This window comes from Rhamphochromis longiceps, linkage group LG13 (genome assembly GCF_057381845.1).
Source record: "Rhamphochromis longiceps isolate RC_006_pf linkage group LG13, R_longiceps_female_GT1.1, whole genome shotgun sequence".
In the NCBI taxonomy this organism is placed as follows: domain Eukaryota; kingdom Metazoa; phylum Chordata; class Actinopteri; order Cichliformes; family Cichlidae; genus Rhamphochromis; species Rhamphochromis longiceps.
Genome location: NC_140569.1, coordinates 6,307,318 through 6,322,754, shown reverse-complemented (window position 1 = coordinate 6,322,754; position 15,437 = coordinate 6,307,318). Strand labels below are relative to the sequence as shown.

The 15,437-nt window shown below is 38.4% G+C and overlaps 1 protein-coding gene across 1 annotated transcript; it reads left to right on the top strand.

Moving 5' to 3' along the window:
- Positions 1-2,260: 2,260 nt before the first annotated feature.
- On the top strand, positions 2,261-14,668 carry LOC146655282 (gap junction alpha-5 protein-like). The gene is made up of 7 exons (XM_085427776.1): positions 2,261-2,659; positions 6,357-6,484; positions 7,898-8,062; positions 9,757-10,053; positions 10,335-10,400; positions 10,495-10,643; positions 11,609-14,668. Exons 2-7 carry the CDS (start codon positions 6,416-6,418, stop codon positions 12,075-12,077), a joined length of 1,215 nt encoding a protein of 404 aa, XP_085283902.1. The 5' UTR covers positions 2,261-2,659; positions 6,357-6,415; the 3' UTR covers positions 12,078-14,668.
- Positions 14,669-15,437: the final 769 nt, after the last annotated feature.

Genomic DNA, 15,437 nt, shown 5'->3' with positions numbered 1-15,437 from the left:
AACAAAATAAAGAGTTTTTTTTATATCAAAGGGTGTGCATGCTCTGTGAAGCATTAAAAGTTGATCTTTGATAAAAAGATCATACGTTACAGGAAGTTTTTGGGGGATCTGTTGTTTTGTCCCATGGAGATTTTTTTTTTTTAGGACAAATGGTCTGTATTTATATAGCGCTTTACTAGTCCCTAAAGACCCCAAAGCGCTTTACACATCCAGTCATCCACCCATTCACACACACATACTGGTGATGGCAGCTACATTGTAGCCACAGCCACCCTGGGGCTCACTGACAGAGGCAAGGCTGCCGGACACTGGCGCCACCAGGCCCTCTGACCACCACCAGTAGGCAACGGGTGAAGTGTCTTGCCCAAGGACACAACGACCGAGACTGTCCGAGCCGGGGCTCGAACCGGCAACCTTCCGATTACAAGGCGAACTCCCAACTCTTGAGCCACGATCGCCCCAAGTAAACCCAGAAGTAAATGATCACTCTGCTTCATGTGACAAAAAGCCAGCAACTAGGTTTTTGGATTCCAGCTGAAAATGTGTCAGAAGTTATTCCAACTTTTAGAATTTTTGAAGTGTAAATGCAATAAGGAAATAAAATATTCAATCGTTTAAGAATCAAAACGCTAGCAGTAGCCTTTAAGCAAACTACACTACAGTTATATTACATATAATAACTTCCTCAGTTTCCTGTTCTTAGCTGACAGGCGTGGCCACGCACCCATTGTGGTCTGTAGCCCAAGGTTCAAAATTTGATGTGTTGTGCTTTCAGAGATGTTCTTCTGCATACCTTGGTTGTAACAAGTGATTACTAGAGGTACTGTTGCCTTCCTATCGGTTCAAACAAGTCTGACTATTCTCCTACGACCTCTAGAATCAACAAGAAATTGTAACCCAGATAGCTGCTGCTTTCCTCTTTTTCTAACCATTCTCTGCAGACTGTAGAAATAGTTATCCCAGGTCATCAGACCACCCTGGCATCACAAGCATTCTACATTGAAAGTTATTTAAATGACCTTTTTCCCTCACTCTGATGATCTGTTTGAACAGAGGATCATCTGGACCATGTTCGCACGAGTGGCTGTGTAGGTATTTGCATCAACAAGCAGCTAAACAGGTGTACCTAATGAAGTGAGCAGTGAGCAGAGTTGCATGTTCGAACAATATCTGGTAATTTTAAAGCGAGAGACCTTATTTTATCTACCCACTCCATTCAAGAAAATCCCCTAACTGTGAAACTACATAATTAGTGGAGGAATCATGTGTTTGCATATCACAGACCGAATTTAAGAAAATGTCGATGAATTCACTGAAATGAAGCCGAATGTCATCACTTAATTTTTTAATGGCAGTTCAGCTGGTTCAAAACAAGAAAATTACCTTGAAAATTTCTGACATTTGGTGTAACGTTTATATCCTCTGGCTGTGCAGTGTTGTTCGCCACATTGTTTTAAGTGTCACATGGTATAACCACTGCTTTAGATATACTGAGGAAAAGACACGCTGATAAGAGCCTGGAGGAAGCCATGGTGCTTTTTATTCTATCACAAGTTCTCTGAAAAGAAGACACAGCTGCTAGAAAGTGTTTTCATGCTGATTAAAAAAAACCCAAGTGAAATTCTGTCCAACATTCTAACCCTTCAGTCATTCTGGGGTCATGAACTGAAGTCACATGTTGCATCTTAGCCTACTTTTTATTTTGAGCAAAGATGTTCACTTTTACTTTTTGATTATATTTGGCAAATTTCAGTTTCCATTAAAAACAAATAAGTAAATGAAATGAATGTAATTCACTGAAATCACAAAAACGAAAGACTTAAGAAACTGAAACCAGCTTGTGTTTATCTTCGGAAGAGTCTCAGTGCAGGAACTTAACCAGCGGTTTTCCAAAGAGATTCCATAATAAATCCTGTGGAATTATACTTTAAGCTTAAGTCACTTACCAGAGCTTAAGAGAAGCAGAGAGATATATGTCAAGAGAGTGACATGAAGGAATGCAGGACTGGGTCTTTTAGCTATTGTGTCTTAATACAATATGTGACTTCCTTCAGTGCCAAACACTACAAACAAACACATGCACCTATATTTGAGAGTTGAATAGCAGGCAGCGAGGCACCAGGCCCACTTCCTCTGGAGATGTAGAAGGAGGAGAGGGAGCGAGAGGGGGAGAGAGTGAGAGAGAGAGAGGGAGAGAGAGAGGGGGGGTATAAACTACAGCTTCACACACATTTCATTTCAGTTCAGATCTCTCTGGACACAAATTGCTCCAAACTGCTGGATTGACTCCTTTTTCAATCCCCTGAATCAACTTGACCTTCTCCGTCGATCCGTCTTTGTGTCAGTCTCAACCTGTCTGTCCTGAAGTTTGTCGGGTTCATCAAATTCACGCTGACATTCAGTGACTGAGGCTGAGCAGGAACGCTCACACTCACAGCTGGAGAGTGGCCGTCATTCATCACAGATCATCTGAATACGTGCATCTGTCAGCTGTTAAATCTGCTGCTCCTACATCCTGAGGATCAACTCTGAAGAGGAGGAGTGCCTGGCTTACTAGCACCTCACCAACAAGAAGAAAGCATCCATCAGTTTAACTTCAGTCTACAATCATCAGGCTATCACTGGATTAGAAGTTTCCTTTCTCTGTATCCTAAATCAGGTAAAGTATCTGTATGTGGCAGAGTTTTAGTGCAACATGTTTACAGTATGGCTAATGTCTTCATTTTAAGATTAAGATGTTAAATATTTAATTAATATCAAAAGTGTAAGCATCTTTTTCTGTTTTTATGCATTCCAGTGTTAATAATGACCACATCAGTGCTAAAAATGACCACAAAACAGCATTTTCAGACCCCAAAACCTTAAATAAGATCACAAAGAAGTGCCACAAATAAAAGTTGTGTGTGTGTGTGTGTGTGTGTGTGTGTGTGTGTGTGTGTGTGTGTGTGTGTGTGTGTGTGTGTGTGTGTGTGTGTGTGTGTGCATGCCAGTGTGCATAAAGATAGAGAAATCTTTGAGTAAATTCTAAAATAATTAACAAATTAAACTTCTTTTGTTACTTGAGTTTGGAATTTAGTTTGTCTCTAAATGAACGCCCATGATGTTGATGGATGTGGCAGAATTTTATCACGTTGACCTGTTAATACTTTCTATTCAGCTTATTATCGCATTGAAAACATCCTCATGTCTGACCGATGTCAATGATTCATCATTTATTATTGTAAACCAGCTCGAGAAAGAGGGGGCCTTTGTATTTGTGTGTTTGTGTGTGTGTGTCTGTGTGCCCATTATCAAGACAGGATGCAGAACAATACTGACTCCACATATACACACCCAGTCTCTCTCTCTCTCACACACACAAAGAGAAACACACATGCATGCAAAGGTCAAGAGAAAGTCTATACAAGGAAGTAATATTGTTATTAATGATGCTGGGATCACTTGTGAAAGATATGAATGGGAGCACACAGACACACACAACACAGAGACACACACACATGGTTTGTTCGAAGCTTCTGGGCTTTACAAAAACAGGAAGGGATGGGCATTTAATAAATAAGTTGCCAAAAAAGTTGTAATCTGATTTGAAACTTTTTTTTCTGGTCAGATTTTTAAGTTCATCTTCGTTTCTCATCTGAAATTAGTGCTTCTTGCATAACAACACGTCTGAAATAGACTTTTAATACAAGTTTAATATGAGTTCCAAGTTAGGGACAAAAACAGTCACATTTGCCCACTGGTTCGAGAAATGACATCAATCAAATGACAGAAGGGTGAGAAATTTGGCATGTAAAGCAGTCCCACTCCACCCAGAAATGCTCTTTATTGTTCCCCCTGTTTTGGAAGTCTGTACAGAGTCTGGTACTCATCAGAATCACATTTTGTGTAACATCAGAATCCATAATCCAAATACCTAGGTATGTCGTCATCAGTTACCTTGTCTGTGTTTCCTTTTTATTATCTTGTCATGTATGTATCTACACATACATGTATTTAAATAACAAAGATAAATGCAAAATCTCCTCAAACTTTAAAAATTGTGACACAAAATCTCATCCCAGGCAGTCAAATACTGCCACGTGTAATGCAAAAATAATTTAACAAATAATGAAATGAATTACTTTCTCAAGTAACTAAGTAATGTACTCTATGTTACATGTTACTTTTAAGAAAAGTAAAAAGTAATGTGAAATGTTTAACTTTTTTTTAACCCCAACACACCCAGTTGAGTCCCAAGTGGGATAAATGTAGGTTTGCTCTGCGCCCACACAGCCCCACAGTTCACCCACACCTGCCCACTGTGGGGTCAAACAGGCATGTTTGCTAGCACATTCTTTATGATAAGGAATCACCATGAAGGAATAAATGACTCTTGAGGAGAAGATTAAATGAGGCTGAGAGAAGGTCACTGATTCAAAACCTCAGTAAAATAGAAGTTAAACTGGTTCTTATTGATATACTGCAAAATAACTCAAGAAGTGAAAGATATCAGGTCATATTCCAAGAATTTGAGAGTTTTGGTTTTTGTCTTTAAGGGTAAGTGCCTCTATTACGTAGAGACTTGAGTATTTAACAAGCAAAAGATTCTTGGTTCAAGCACAAGCGACATAAGACCTGATGGTTGTGTCAGGCCAGGTGCCTGGTGTGAAAATCTCCAGCATTGTGCATTGATGCACATTGTAAATGAGGGAGTGCTTAAAGGAAGCACAGATTTTAATCAACATTCCATACCAGCTGGTGACAGTAATGCAACATGGGGCATATGTGGGTCCTACACTCTTGATCCTGGTACTGGTATGGAATGTGTGTACTTCTGGGCTCCATACCATTCGGTCCAGATGCCTAGTCCCCTACACGCATTAGCATGGTACTGGGGCCCATAATGGACTGCCCACACTGGCCCCAAGGGGGCATGTTTGCTGGGAAGGAAGATTTGTATTCATACTGGTACAGACTCAACCAAACATAGGAACAGACTGGATGTGTGTGTGTGTGTGTGTGTGTGTGTGTGTGTGTGTGTGTGTGTGTGTGTGTGTGTGTGTGTGTGTGTGTGTGTGTGGTAGCAGTGTTTACAGTAGATCTCTAGTTTTCCTTCCCCAGTGACAGGCGGAGGGGGAGTGTGGGAACAGAGAGGAAGCTAAACTAAACCATGGGCACAGACATTTTTATTAATGGGGTCGTGGCCGGGCTGGAGAGAGGCTCACACATACACACACGAACACACACACACACGCACACACACCTACACACACACACACACAGCAACAGCCAGTCTATTCCTCAATGGTTTATCCACTCATCAACTAAGGTTTTTTGAGCAAGAGCATGGAAAAAAGATAATAATTGCACCAAATTTGGAATTTTAGAAGGTGCACTAATACTCCATGAATAGAAAACAAGGAGAAGCACACACAGTGAGATATTTTAAGTAACACAGTTTGCCCAATCCCCAAATGAAAGAAAATAATACCAGAAGAATAACCCCATCTTTTTCTCCCCAGCCAACCATAAAACATTGTGCATTAAAGGCAGCATGCATACAGCATAATCACTGTAGCTGGAGAATATTTCTAAATGTTTTGTGGTTAATCACGAATTCATGAGAAGTGCAAATGAATATCATACAAAGATATAAAACATTTTTTTAAAGATTGCCCCAAGTTATTCTCAAGATATGTGTTTAAATCAGCCCACCTGACCATAACATACATGACAAAATCTTCCACTGAAATATTTCAAGTCTTTTAGCTCTCCAGATTAAAACACTACAAAGTGATATTCTATTCTCAGTATTTCTCCTGGATGAATTATTTAAGTTGAAATATTTTGAAAAATATTTTAAATCCGCTTTATATACAGAACAAGGAAATGTATATATATATTGAATATAAGACTGTTATACTATAATTTTAGTCATTACATGGCATTCAGTTATGCGTTTCACATTTCTTCACATTCATAGCCCTAAAATCTATTTATAAACAAGATGAAATGTTTTTTTAAAGGAAGATTAAAAAATTGCGCCAAACAAATGTTAACAGTTGATGTTAATTTAATAGATTTTCATGCTTTTTTCTAAGATAAAGACATTTTCTCACTTGTACATTCCCTGCTTTTGTTGAAAAGCATTCTCATGAAGTAATAAAAAAGAAGCTACATCTCCATAAATGTAGGAAGTCCTAAAATCTATTGAAAACATAAAATTCTGTCTGATTCAGGGAGGATTATTCTTGGTACCTCATAGATTTTTTATTAAACTTTGTTATAAAATTAGTTTGTAAGATGTGCCTGAATGCATCATGTGACCCACCTGTTACTCATGCAAACCTTCCCATGCTCTTTGTTGGTGTGTTCAGGTGGATATTGCCCAGCTCACAGTTTAGCAGTGAGTAAGGAATTTGAGTTGTAATCAGTCATGGCAGACTGGAGCCTACTGGGAAACTTCCTGGAGGAAGTACAGGAGCACTCTACCTCTGTTGGCAAGGTAACATGCAAACACAGACACCTATATGTACACACACATTGCATACTAACACACAAGACTGGTCCGACATCCTCTGTTCATGACAGACAAACATATACACTCAAAACAGAACATTCATGTATTTCTAAATCATCCTGTTTATTTTGTGTATCCCGACGCGTGGTTTGTGGTTTCAGAGTCTTGTAACACTAGAATGAAATATCATACAAACATCTGTTAGTTTAACCATTCGAAACTCAACTCAACAAGTCTTAAAAGAAACCAAAAACAAATAACTTCACTTTCAGAGATTTTATGGAACTAATGTTACTTACAACTGTAACGATAGTAACCTCTGGTTTTCAGTGCATGTCCATTGTTGTAAAATGTGTGCATGTACTGTGTACCCTCTTTCTTCTGAGAAGCTAAGTAGTAGTAGTCCTCAAAGTAAGTTGTTTACAGAACTGTTGGCAAAGCTTAGGAATCCAGGAGCACAATTTATAAACCAAGATAACAAATTTAGACATGGCACAAGGTCAAGAGGACTGGAATTCACGTTCTTTGTGGGACTGTTTCTTTTAAATCTTTGTTTCACTCGCTTGGTTAGGTTTAGGAAATGATGACGCTCTTGGTTTTAACCCCCCCCCCCCAATAAACATTACATATCATTGAACTTGTGAGAAGGCTCAGTTTTCTAGTTTAGATTCTTTCTTAAATAACTAATTGTAATGGTCAATTCAATCAGTCAGCACTTTGTGTACTTTTTCTAAGGCATTTTTAAATCTGTTTAGAAGTACTACAAAGATAACCAGCTCCTAAAGTATGTAATAACTTTAGTTCAGGGTGGCCATGAAGTCAGTACTGGCAGACCAGCTATTCTCACTGCCAGCCAGCTAATGGCTCAGTTAGAAGTTGTCAAGGCATCCAACTGGCAAACCTCATACAGGGAAAACTATTTAAATGGCACTTTACAATCCAGCTAAACTCCGAGTCCTCCTTTCATGGTGCACCCGACCTAATCACTGACCTATTGTTCTCACTGCTCTGTGCAGGGTCTTGCTATTGCTCTCCCTGCTTGTCCATGGATGGAGGTGGAGTTTCCATAACATAAATATACTACCAAACACAAATAACTGCAGATGAAAATAACAATTTTCATTCATTATAGTGGCCCTCCCCTCTGGGCTGGAGTAACCTTTAAGAGCTGTTTATACCTTTATTGTTTTAAAAAGGGTAAAAATGGGAATGTCCACAGTCTAGACTTTGATTAAAGGATATTTTAATTGAAGCAATTCAGCAGAAACAAATAATTATAGTAACACTTAAATTACACTTGTCCAATTAACCTACTCTGAGCTAATGCTGATTTTGTTCTAATCTGTGGAAGAAGAAGAAGACTGGAGGTCATAATTGCTTCATGTTTTTTCTCCACAGGTGTGGCTGACCATCCTGTTTATCTTCCGAATCCTTGTTCTCGGGACAGCAGCTGAGTCATCGTGGGGAGATGAACAGGAAGATTTTAACTGTGACACTGAACAGCCAGGCTGTGAGAACGTCTGTTATGACCGAGCCTTCCCCATAGCACACATACGATACTGGGTAATGCATTGGCAGTCAAAGATTATCTTTTTGTTTTAACCAACTGAAATCAAAGATCATAAAGAAGTCAGCCAATCCATCTTAAAGCTTGACATTTTATTAGAAATATATTAGAGTTACTCTATCACATCAACCAAAAGAACTTCTTTATACCTGTTGATGATTTTTAAACATTTTCTAAAACTGTAAACACAATATGAACTCTAATTAGTCAGTTGGAATATATCTGTGTCTGTACATCCCTGTTCATTCAACCAACATTTCAGGCTACAGTATCCTGCAGTTGTTGAAGAAAAAGAAGCATTTTAATTTTAAATCTATCACGTGTTAAGATTGGTTTGCCACCTTCCTTACAGCTATTTACTTCCATTTATTTCAGTGCAGTGTGAAAAATAAATTGCAGTCACTTGATGTCCTCAAGGGATTAATTATGGTGAAATGTTTCCATTTCATACAGGCTATTCAATGAGATTATCTATGCTTGCAGCCGAGAGCAAGGGCTGCTTTAAAGATGCCTCCCTGCAAATGAATCCCCTCCCCACAACAACAGTTCAGATCAAACAATAAAACTCTTATCAAAATCTCAGAACCAAAAAAGCCGGAAACTCATTTCCCAAGAAATGTGGCAACACTTTGGGTTGATGCATACCATAAAGACTTGAATGGTATGAAAGGTTGAGTTTCCAATTACAACGTAGGTTATGACATAGATTTCCAGGTCTATCAAGCTTAAATCTTTGCATTCTACTGCATTAGTCTGACCTAAATTTAACAGCTTCCTAGAAAATGAATAATCTTCAATGGTGGAAGTTAAACTCTTGCAGATATCAGATTAGTGAGTTAATCTTTTAATTTTGCGTCACTATCCTTTGTGTAAACCTAAAAAAATAAATGTTCAAGTAATATGTTCAAGCAGGCTCCAAAGCCTGCAGTGGCAGCTGCCCCAGTTTGTCCCCCTGAGTACAGACTAATACTCAGGACTGAGCCATAGCTTCAGTTCAAAAGCCCTATTTAAAAAGGAGAGCGCCACCTGTTGCTGTTCAAGCACTCAACTGCTAGTTGAGTCATTCTGTCAAAGACTGCAGGAAAATAGGATCCAAATGCATTCTCCAAATGAGACGGGTTTGAAGTGAGCAAAACCTTTATTGTGGCCGATAATAAAACAGATCATAATATAACAAAGTCCAGAAACACAGCAGACAACAGAAGGGAACACACTAGAAACTATAGACATGGGGGACGTGGAAAATGGGTAAAAAGAGACAGCTGAAATGAATCAGGAGGACTTGACACAAGGAAGTAAAATTAAAAGCAAGGAACAAGCAAGAACAGATTATCAGATAAAAGAAGATTTAAGGGGAAGAAAGAGAGAAACAAAGAACTAAGACACTAAGAAACATGGCAATCAATTATAACGGAGAACAAATTACAACATCAATTATGATTCTAAAGTTCATGAAAACACATAACTGGGCTAATGGGCCAGAACAATGACACATCTCTTGCTTTTCATACTTTCAATCACTGATGCCTGATCTGCTCTGGATGAGAGTTTCGTTGTTTCTCTCCCCACCTAAATTGTTTAAAGTATAAAGTCCTGGGAGTCCATACTGAGAAATATCTCACACTGCTGCAGATGAAAATAACAACTTTTGTTTTACTTTTGATTATAAATCTTATTCATGTCTTTCTAGGTGCTCCAAATTGTGTTTGTATCCACTCCCAGTCTGATCTACATGGGCCACGCTATGCACACTGTCCGCAGAGAGGAGAAAAGAAGGAACAGGGAGGAGGAGGGAAGAGAGGAGGGAGGGGGAGAAGAAGACCCAGGAGGAGGTGAAGGAGGAGGTGGAGGTGGAGAGAAACAAGAGAGGAAAGGGGAACGAGATGGAAATGAAAAAAATGAAAGTCACTCAGCAGGTCGAATTCGCCTGAGGGGAGCGCTGCTGCAGACATATGTTCTGAGTATACTGATACGCAGCATCATGGAGGTAAATGTCACCATTTCTGCCTTTAACTTAAACATAACTTGATAGCAGGTCAAGATTTCAAATCTGTCTAGTTCAAGCTCATGTCTGTCCTCCAAAGGCTGTAGGTGGGTCTGAAATGCAAAGAGAAGTAAATTAATGAAAAATTGCATTGCAGAGTTTGGACCAAATTGCTCATGAAAGTTTAGGATTTGTAAACATTAAAGGACTCGTATTTGTATTGTGCCTAAAACATGATGTCTACCTGTAAAAAAAACAACAAAAAAACCTGTCCTTCCATCCAGGTGGTGTTTCTGTGTCTTCAGTACTTCCTGTATGGAATCTTTCTCAATCCTCTGTACGTCTGCAAGGTAAAAATCAGACATAATTTTGATTTCTCTCTATGCTATTAACCACAATATTTGGGCCTATAACAGTAATTCTCTTGTTCCTTTGCTCTTTTAGGCATGGCCATGTCCACATCCAGTTAACTGCTATGTCTCCAGACCTACAGAAAAAAATGTCTTTATAGTGTTCATGTTGGTCGTGTCAGCTGTCTCTCTGGTCCTCAGTGTGCTTGAACTACATCACCTGGCATGGAAACATTGTTGCAGGTCAGAAATTCATTGTATAGTTTTTTAGTTAGAAAAGGTTTTTACATGACGACATAGACGAACGAATTCAGAATATTCTTTTGAACTATGATGATAATTGATGATTATTTTTTTAGGTAATTAATGATTTGATTTAATGATTGTTATGTTTATTTCCTATTTAACTCATTCACTGCCATTGACGTCTATAGCCGTCAATGGCAGTGAATGAGTCAATGGGTTTAACTCATTCACTGCCAATGGCTGGCAGTGAATGAGTTAAGAAGCTTAAGGTTGATAAAGTTACTAAGACCTATTTGAGCATTTAGTCATTAACAAAGATGTAATTTGTTGCCAGTTTGCACAAACAAAAATAGTGGTGAATTATGTAACAGTTTATTTCATATCAGGTACGACTGTGTTAATCTGTTGTTTTGTGACCCCCAAAGTGGCCAGAAAAAAGTGGAGTTTTAACTAGACAAAACTCCACTAACTCCACTAAAACTCCACTAAAAATGAAAAAATAAAGGTGGCTTTTTTTCTGAAGAGTAAGAGTAAATACTGCAATGCGGTAATAATATCCTAATATGTTACTAGACACAGGTTATTCTCCTGTATTCAGTCTAAACCTGATTAAAGAAAGAGATAAAGATAACGATTGCTGATGATTCAGATTTTTGGTCAACAGTGAGACATATTCATATGGATTTTAAAGTCTTGTAAAATTAAACAATGCAACTTTCTCACGAAATTTCATTTCCCTCAAGAGATTCGATTCCAATAACAATTTTAAGCCTTCAGTGATTCAGATGTACTTCCTGGAATTTACCATTAGAACAAATGGAATGAGGAAAACAGGGAATGCTTTCCATTTTGTGGTAGTGAATTCTTAAAGAAGTGTTCACAGCGGGCAGCACGGTATGTTGTGGTTGGCAGCATAACTTGAAATCTTACATTTTCCCACTGGTTCACTCTGTTTATTGCAGGCGATTCTTGTGCTCTACAAAAGCCAACAAAGCAGCCAACATCTCTCTGAGCCGACAGCTCTCTTTGTCTCCTCCACCACCATCGACACCACCCCCAGATTTCAACCAGTGCGTGACTGGCTCCACACACTTCCTACCCCTCCCCTTCCCCAACCACCGACTAGCAAACCAACAAAACTCTGAAAACATGGCTACCGAGCAGAACAAAATGGCAGCAGCAGTGGAAGAGGTAAACTTCCTCCAAATGAGCTGCTATTCGCATGGATGGCAGAAGACCAATGACGGTCAGATCCAAGATGGGAGATACCTGAGACCCGATGCTAACTGCTATACCCCCGAGAGCAGGGACGTCGGCTGTGTTCAGATCCAAAATGGTGGCCCAGATGTGCTGCTGCATAAGGACAAGCGAAGATACAGCAAAGCCAGCGGAACGAGCAGCCGAACTAGAGCAGATGACCTCGCAGTTTAGAAAAAAAAAAAAAAATAGATAATAGATTTACAAACCTGCTGAAAAAAACCACACATGCATAAAAGACAATCTAAAGCTGAATAAGTCCGTTCACCTTAGCTTTCATAACATGGTTCATTTTATCTAAGGAATCATGCAAATGATGACTAATTCCTTTTATCTTCTTCCTTCCAACATTATACGGCTCCTAATGACTTAAACCAGGGGTGTCAAACTCAAATACACAGTGGGCCAAAATTCAAAACTGGAACAAAGTCGCGGGCTAACGTTAATATTTATTGAAATATATTTGTTCCTCCAGATATAAGAATGAATCTTTTCTTATGGACAAGTTTAGCTGAAAAACTGAATATGGAACAAGCAAAGCTTAATACTAAACAATATATATATATTAGCTGTATAATGCCAGTAGGCCAGCTCTGATAGTAATTTGGTATGGCTTCGCGGGCCAAATGTAATTAGGCTGCGGGCCAAATTTGGCCCACGGGCCAGAGTTTGACACCTATGACTTAAACGATGGTCTTTACCCAACATCTGAGTAATCGCCCTGCACTAGGGATTGAACATTGGGCAGCAATGTCTGGAGTTGTGGTGCTACACAGATTGCTAAATCCATCAAGAATAACTGGATTGTGGCTTCTTCTTGAACTGAAACAAACATGCACCTGAAGCTTGCACTGTTTATATGCTGAGACTTAAGTCACCAAAAAGGCCATAAAAGGTGAAAAAAAAAACAAAGTTTGGGTGACACCATTGAGGGAGTCTGCACTGTAGAGCATAGATGTCTTATTCTTTTCTTTATTTACTGGTGTGACTCAGTTGGGCACAAATTAATTCATGACTTTAGTCACAAGAATGCTGACAAAGCCTTTTTTGAGAACAGCAGCAGTGACTGTATCTGAAAGCTTTTCAAAAACATGCTCTTTGTGATTTTTATCTCCTGACTAACAGCAGCTTGTGCAGGCTAGAAGAGATCTGGTCCAAGTCACAGCTGCCTTAATAGTACTAATGTGTTTCAGGACCTTAAAAGGCCCAAATGGAAAAGCTAAAAAATGCACTAAAATCCTGACTGTGACATATTTGTTATATTTCAAAGCCCAAAGAAAAAGGCATGAGGCACATTTATTTAAAGCTTTATTTTTAACATCATGTAAAGGCAAACACCTCTTAAATATATATTTTTCTGAGATTTTACTCCCAAAATTTGTCGCCTATCATTGACGATAAACTTAAGATAGAGATGAAGATTTCCTCCAATGCTAGTGCATTTACCTGCTTGCCAGGTATTTCACTTAAACCTATAACAAACTTACACTGTGTTTATTTCACTGTTACTTCTTCACATTTTTTTTTTTGCAGAAATGTTTATTTTAGCTCACCTGCTCTATAATCAGTTGAATTTCGTTCTTACTAGGTGCCATTTGAATTAAATGAGACTTTAAAACAATACATTTACATTTCAGTATCACATAAATATTGCATGAGCAGTGTTTTTTATAGTTCTTGCTGGTTTGCAGTCCTTGAGTGTGCCCAGGAAATACAAAATTGAGCCTCATGTCTTTGGAAGTACCAGCACTGGACACACTGGGGACTTCTATGCTACCTGTAGACTGAGCCTAAACTCTGTGGCTTATTGGCTGGACTTATGACTGACTCATTTAACATTTTGCACTGGAAATTTACGATGTGATTTTGTGAAACCGCTTAAAAACATTTTGCTAATTTTTTTTCTTGTTTGAACTGCGCTCTGTTTTCAGCCACATTTGATACCATGTAGATTATCTTTTCACACCAGCATGTCTTTTATCATTTCTTCTCAAAGATTTCTTGCATTTCCTAAAATATGACAGTCTGGATGATACTGATGGGTTTCTAGTACATTATATTATGGTCATTTTAGCTATGAACACACATAGAATGAAGCATGGGACTACTACTATGTCTAGCATAATGTATATGATGTGTTTTGTTTCAAATTGTTCATAATGTCATTGGACACACACACAAAAAAGGTTGGGTATTAAGCAGTGACCAATGCTGTTAATGACAATTTAAATTTGTTTTATATTTATTATTACACTTGAATAATGTGAATGCTTTATACATTTTGAAAATAAATGCATCATATGCAAACCATTAGAGTTTGTGCTTGGAACCACAATAGCCAGAAACTGTTCGTGTTCATGCAGCAACTATGTGGACTAGTTCTGCAGGATATTATGTGGAAAGTTAAGACCTGTTTGCTACAAAGCATCATAGACTGTATATACAGGACACACATGATGCTTTCAGTCAGGAATGCAAATTGCAGCCTCAGAGTCTTTGAAGACTCAGAGTTGCTTGACATGTTGATTTTTTTTTTTCTTAGAGCCATAGGCAGCCATATTTGGAGCTGAGAACATCCTGCATTCATAAACTGTACTGGTGCAACATGAAGACAGCAATATCTGCTGATTAGCGCTGAAATTAGAATTTCACTCACAGAATCTGAAGCACACACTTTTATCCCTCACAGCAGGCCATATTATTTGTCAGGTAATTCCATTGCATCTGCAAAAATGCTAACAAAAGCTACAATTAAAATATTAAGCCTTAAAAAAATCAGTGTTGTGAGTTGTAAAAGAAATCCAAGAAAGAAGGAGTTCTATGTAGAACGGTGGCTGTAAATATGTTTTTTTTTTCCCGTTAATGAAATTTGGTTATTTTAACATAGGCAATTTATTCATTTTTGAAGTCAGTCTCGAATAGACATTTAAGTAAATGGAGTTATTGGTACTTCCAGACCTCAAGGTCAATGTTTGTTCAATATCTCAAGCAACACATCACCACACATCTGTTGAGCTTCTGTAATAAAATTTAAATCAGCAGACAAGCAGAAAGAACAGAGTCATCTGAGCACCAAGGATTCCTGTGTTGTGTTGTTACTATGCAGGAAAAGTTAAATGTATAAATACACAAGTAAAGTATTTTAATAGTATCTAATAGTATACTTAGACTAGTCTATGTGTTTCTAACTGTAATTGCACTTAATACTGCTAAGTTCACACAAATTGATAATATGTGCACACAGTTTGCTTGGTAGAGAAATGACCAGTCATTATGACAGTGTAATCTATCTGCCATCATTATGGCACATGTTTTCACTTTGGGCCAGCAGACTTGATTTCTTCCCATGAAAGACAGAACAGTAACGATGGACAAAACAGGCATCAAGATACATGAGAAATGCTAGATAGTTTAAGGAAGGGGCACTTTTATACATTTGTCCTGATTCCCATGGCCAACTTCCAGCATGGACAGGAGCTGATTGGAAAATTTCCATTAAGGTCATTTAAGGTCCAGGAATGTTTGGGAACTGCA

Excerpts from the sequence above, each read along its gene's own strand:
- LOC146655282 (XM_085427776.1), top strand. The coding sequence starts at position 6,416 with ATGGCAGACTGGAGCCTACTGGGAAACTTCCTGGAGGAAGTACAGGAG. Across the intron at positions 8,063-9,756 it reads TAGCACACATACGATACTGG|GTGCTCCAAATTGTGTTTGT; the intron begins GTAATGCATTGG and ends ATGTCTTTCTAG. Across the intron at positions 10,401-10,494 it reads ATCCTCTGTACGTCTGCAAG|GCATGGCCATGTCCACATCC; the intron begins GTAAAAATCAGA and ends TTGCTCTTTTAG.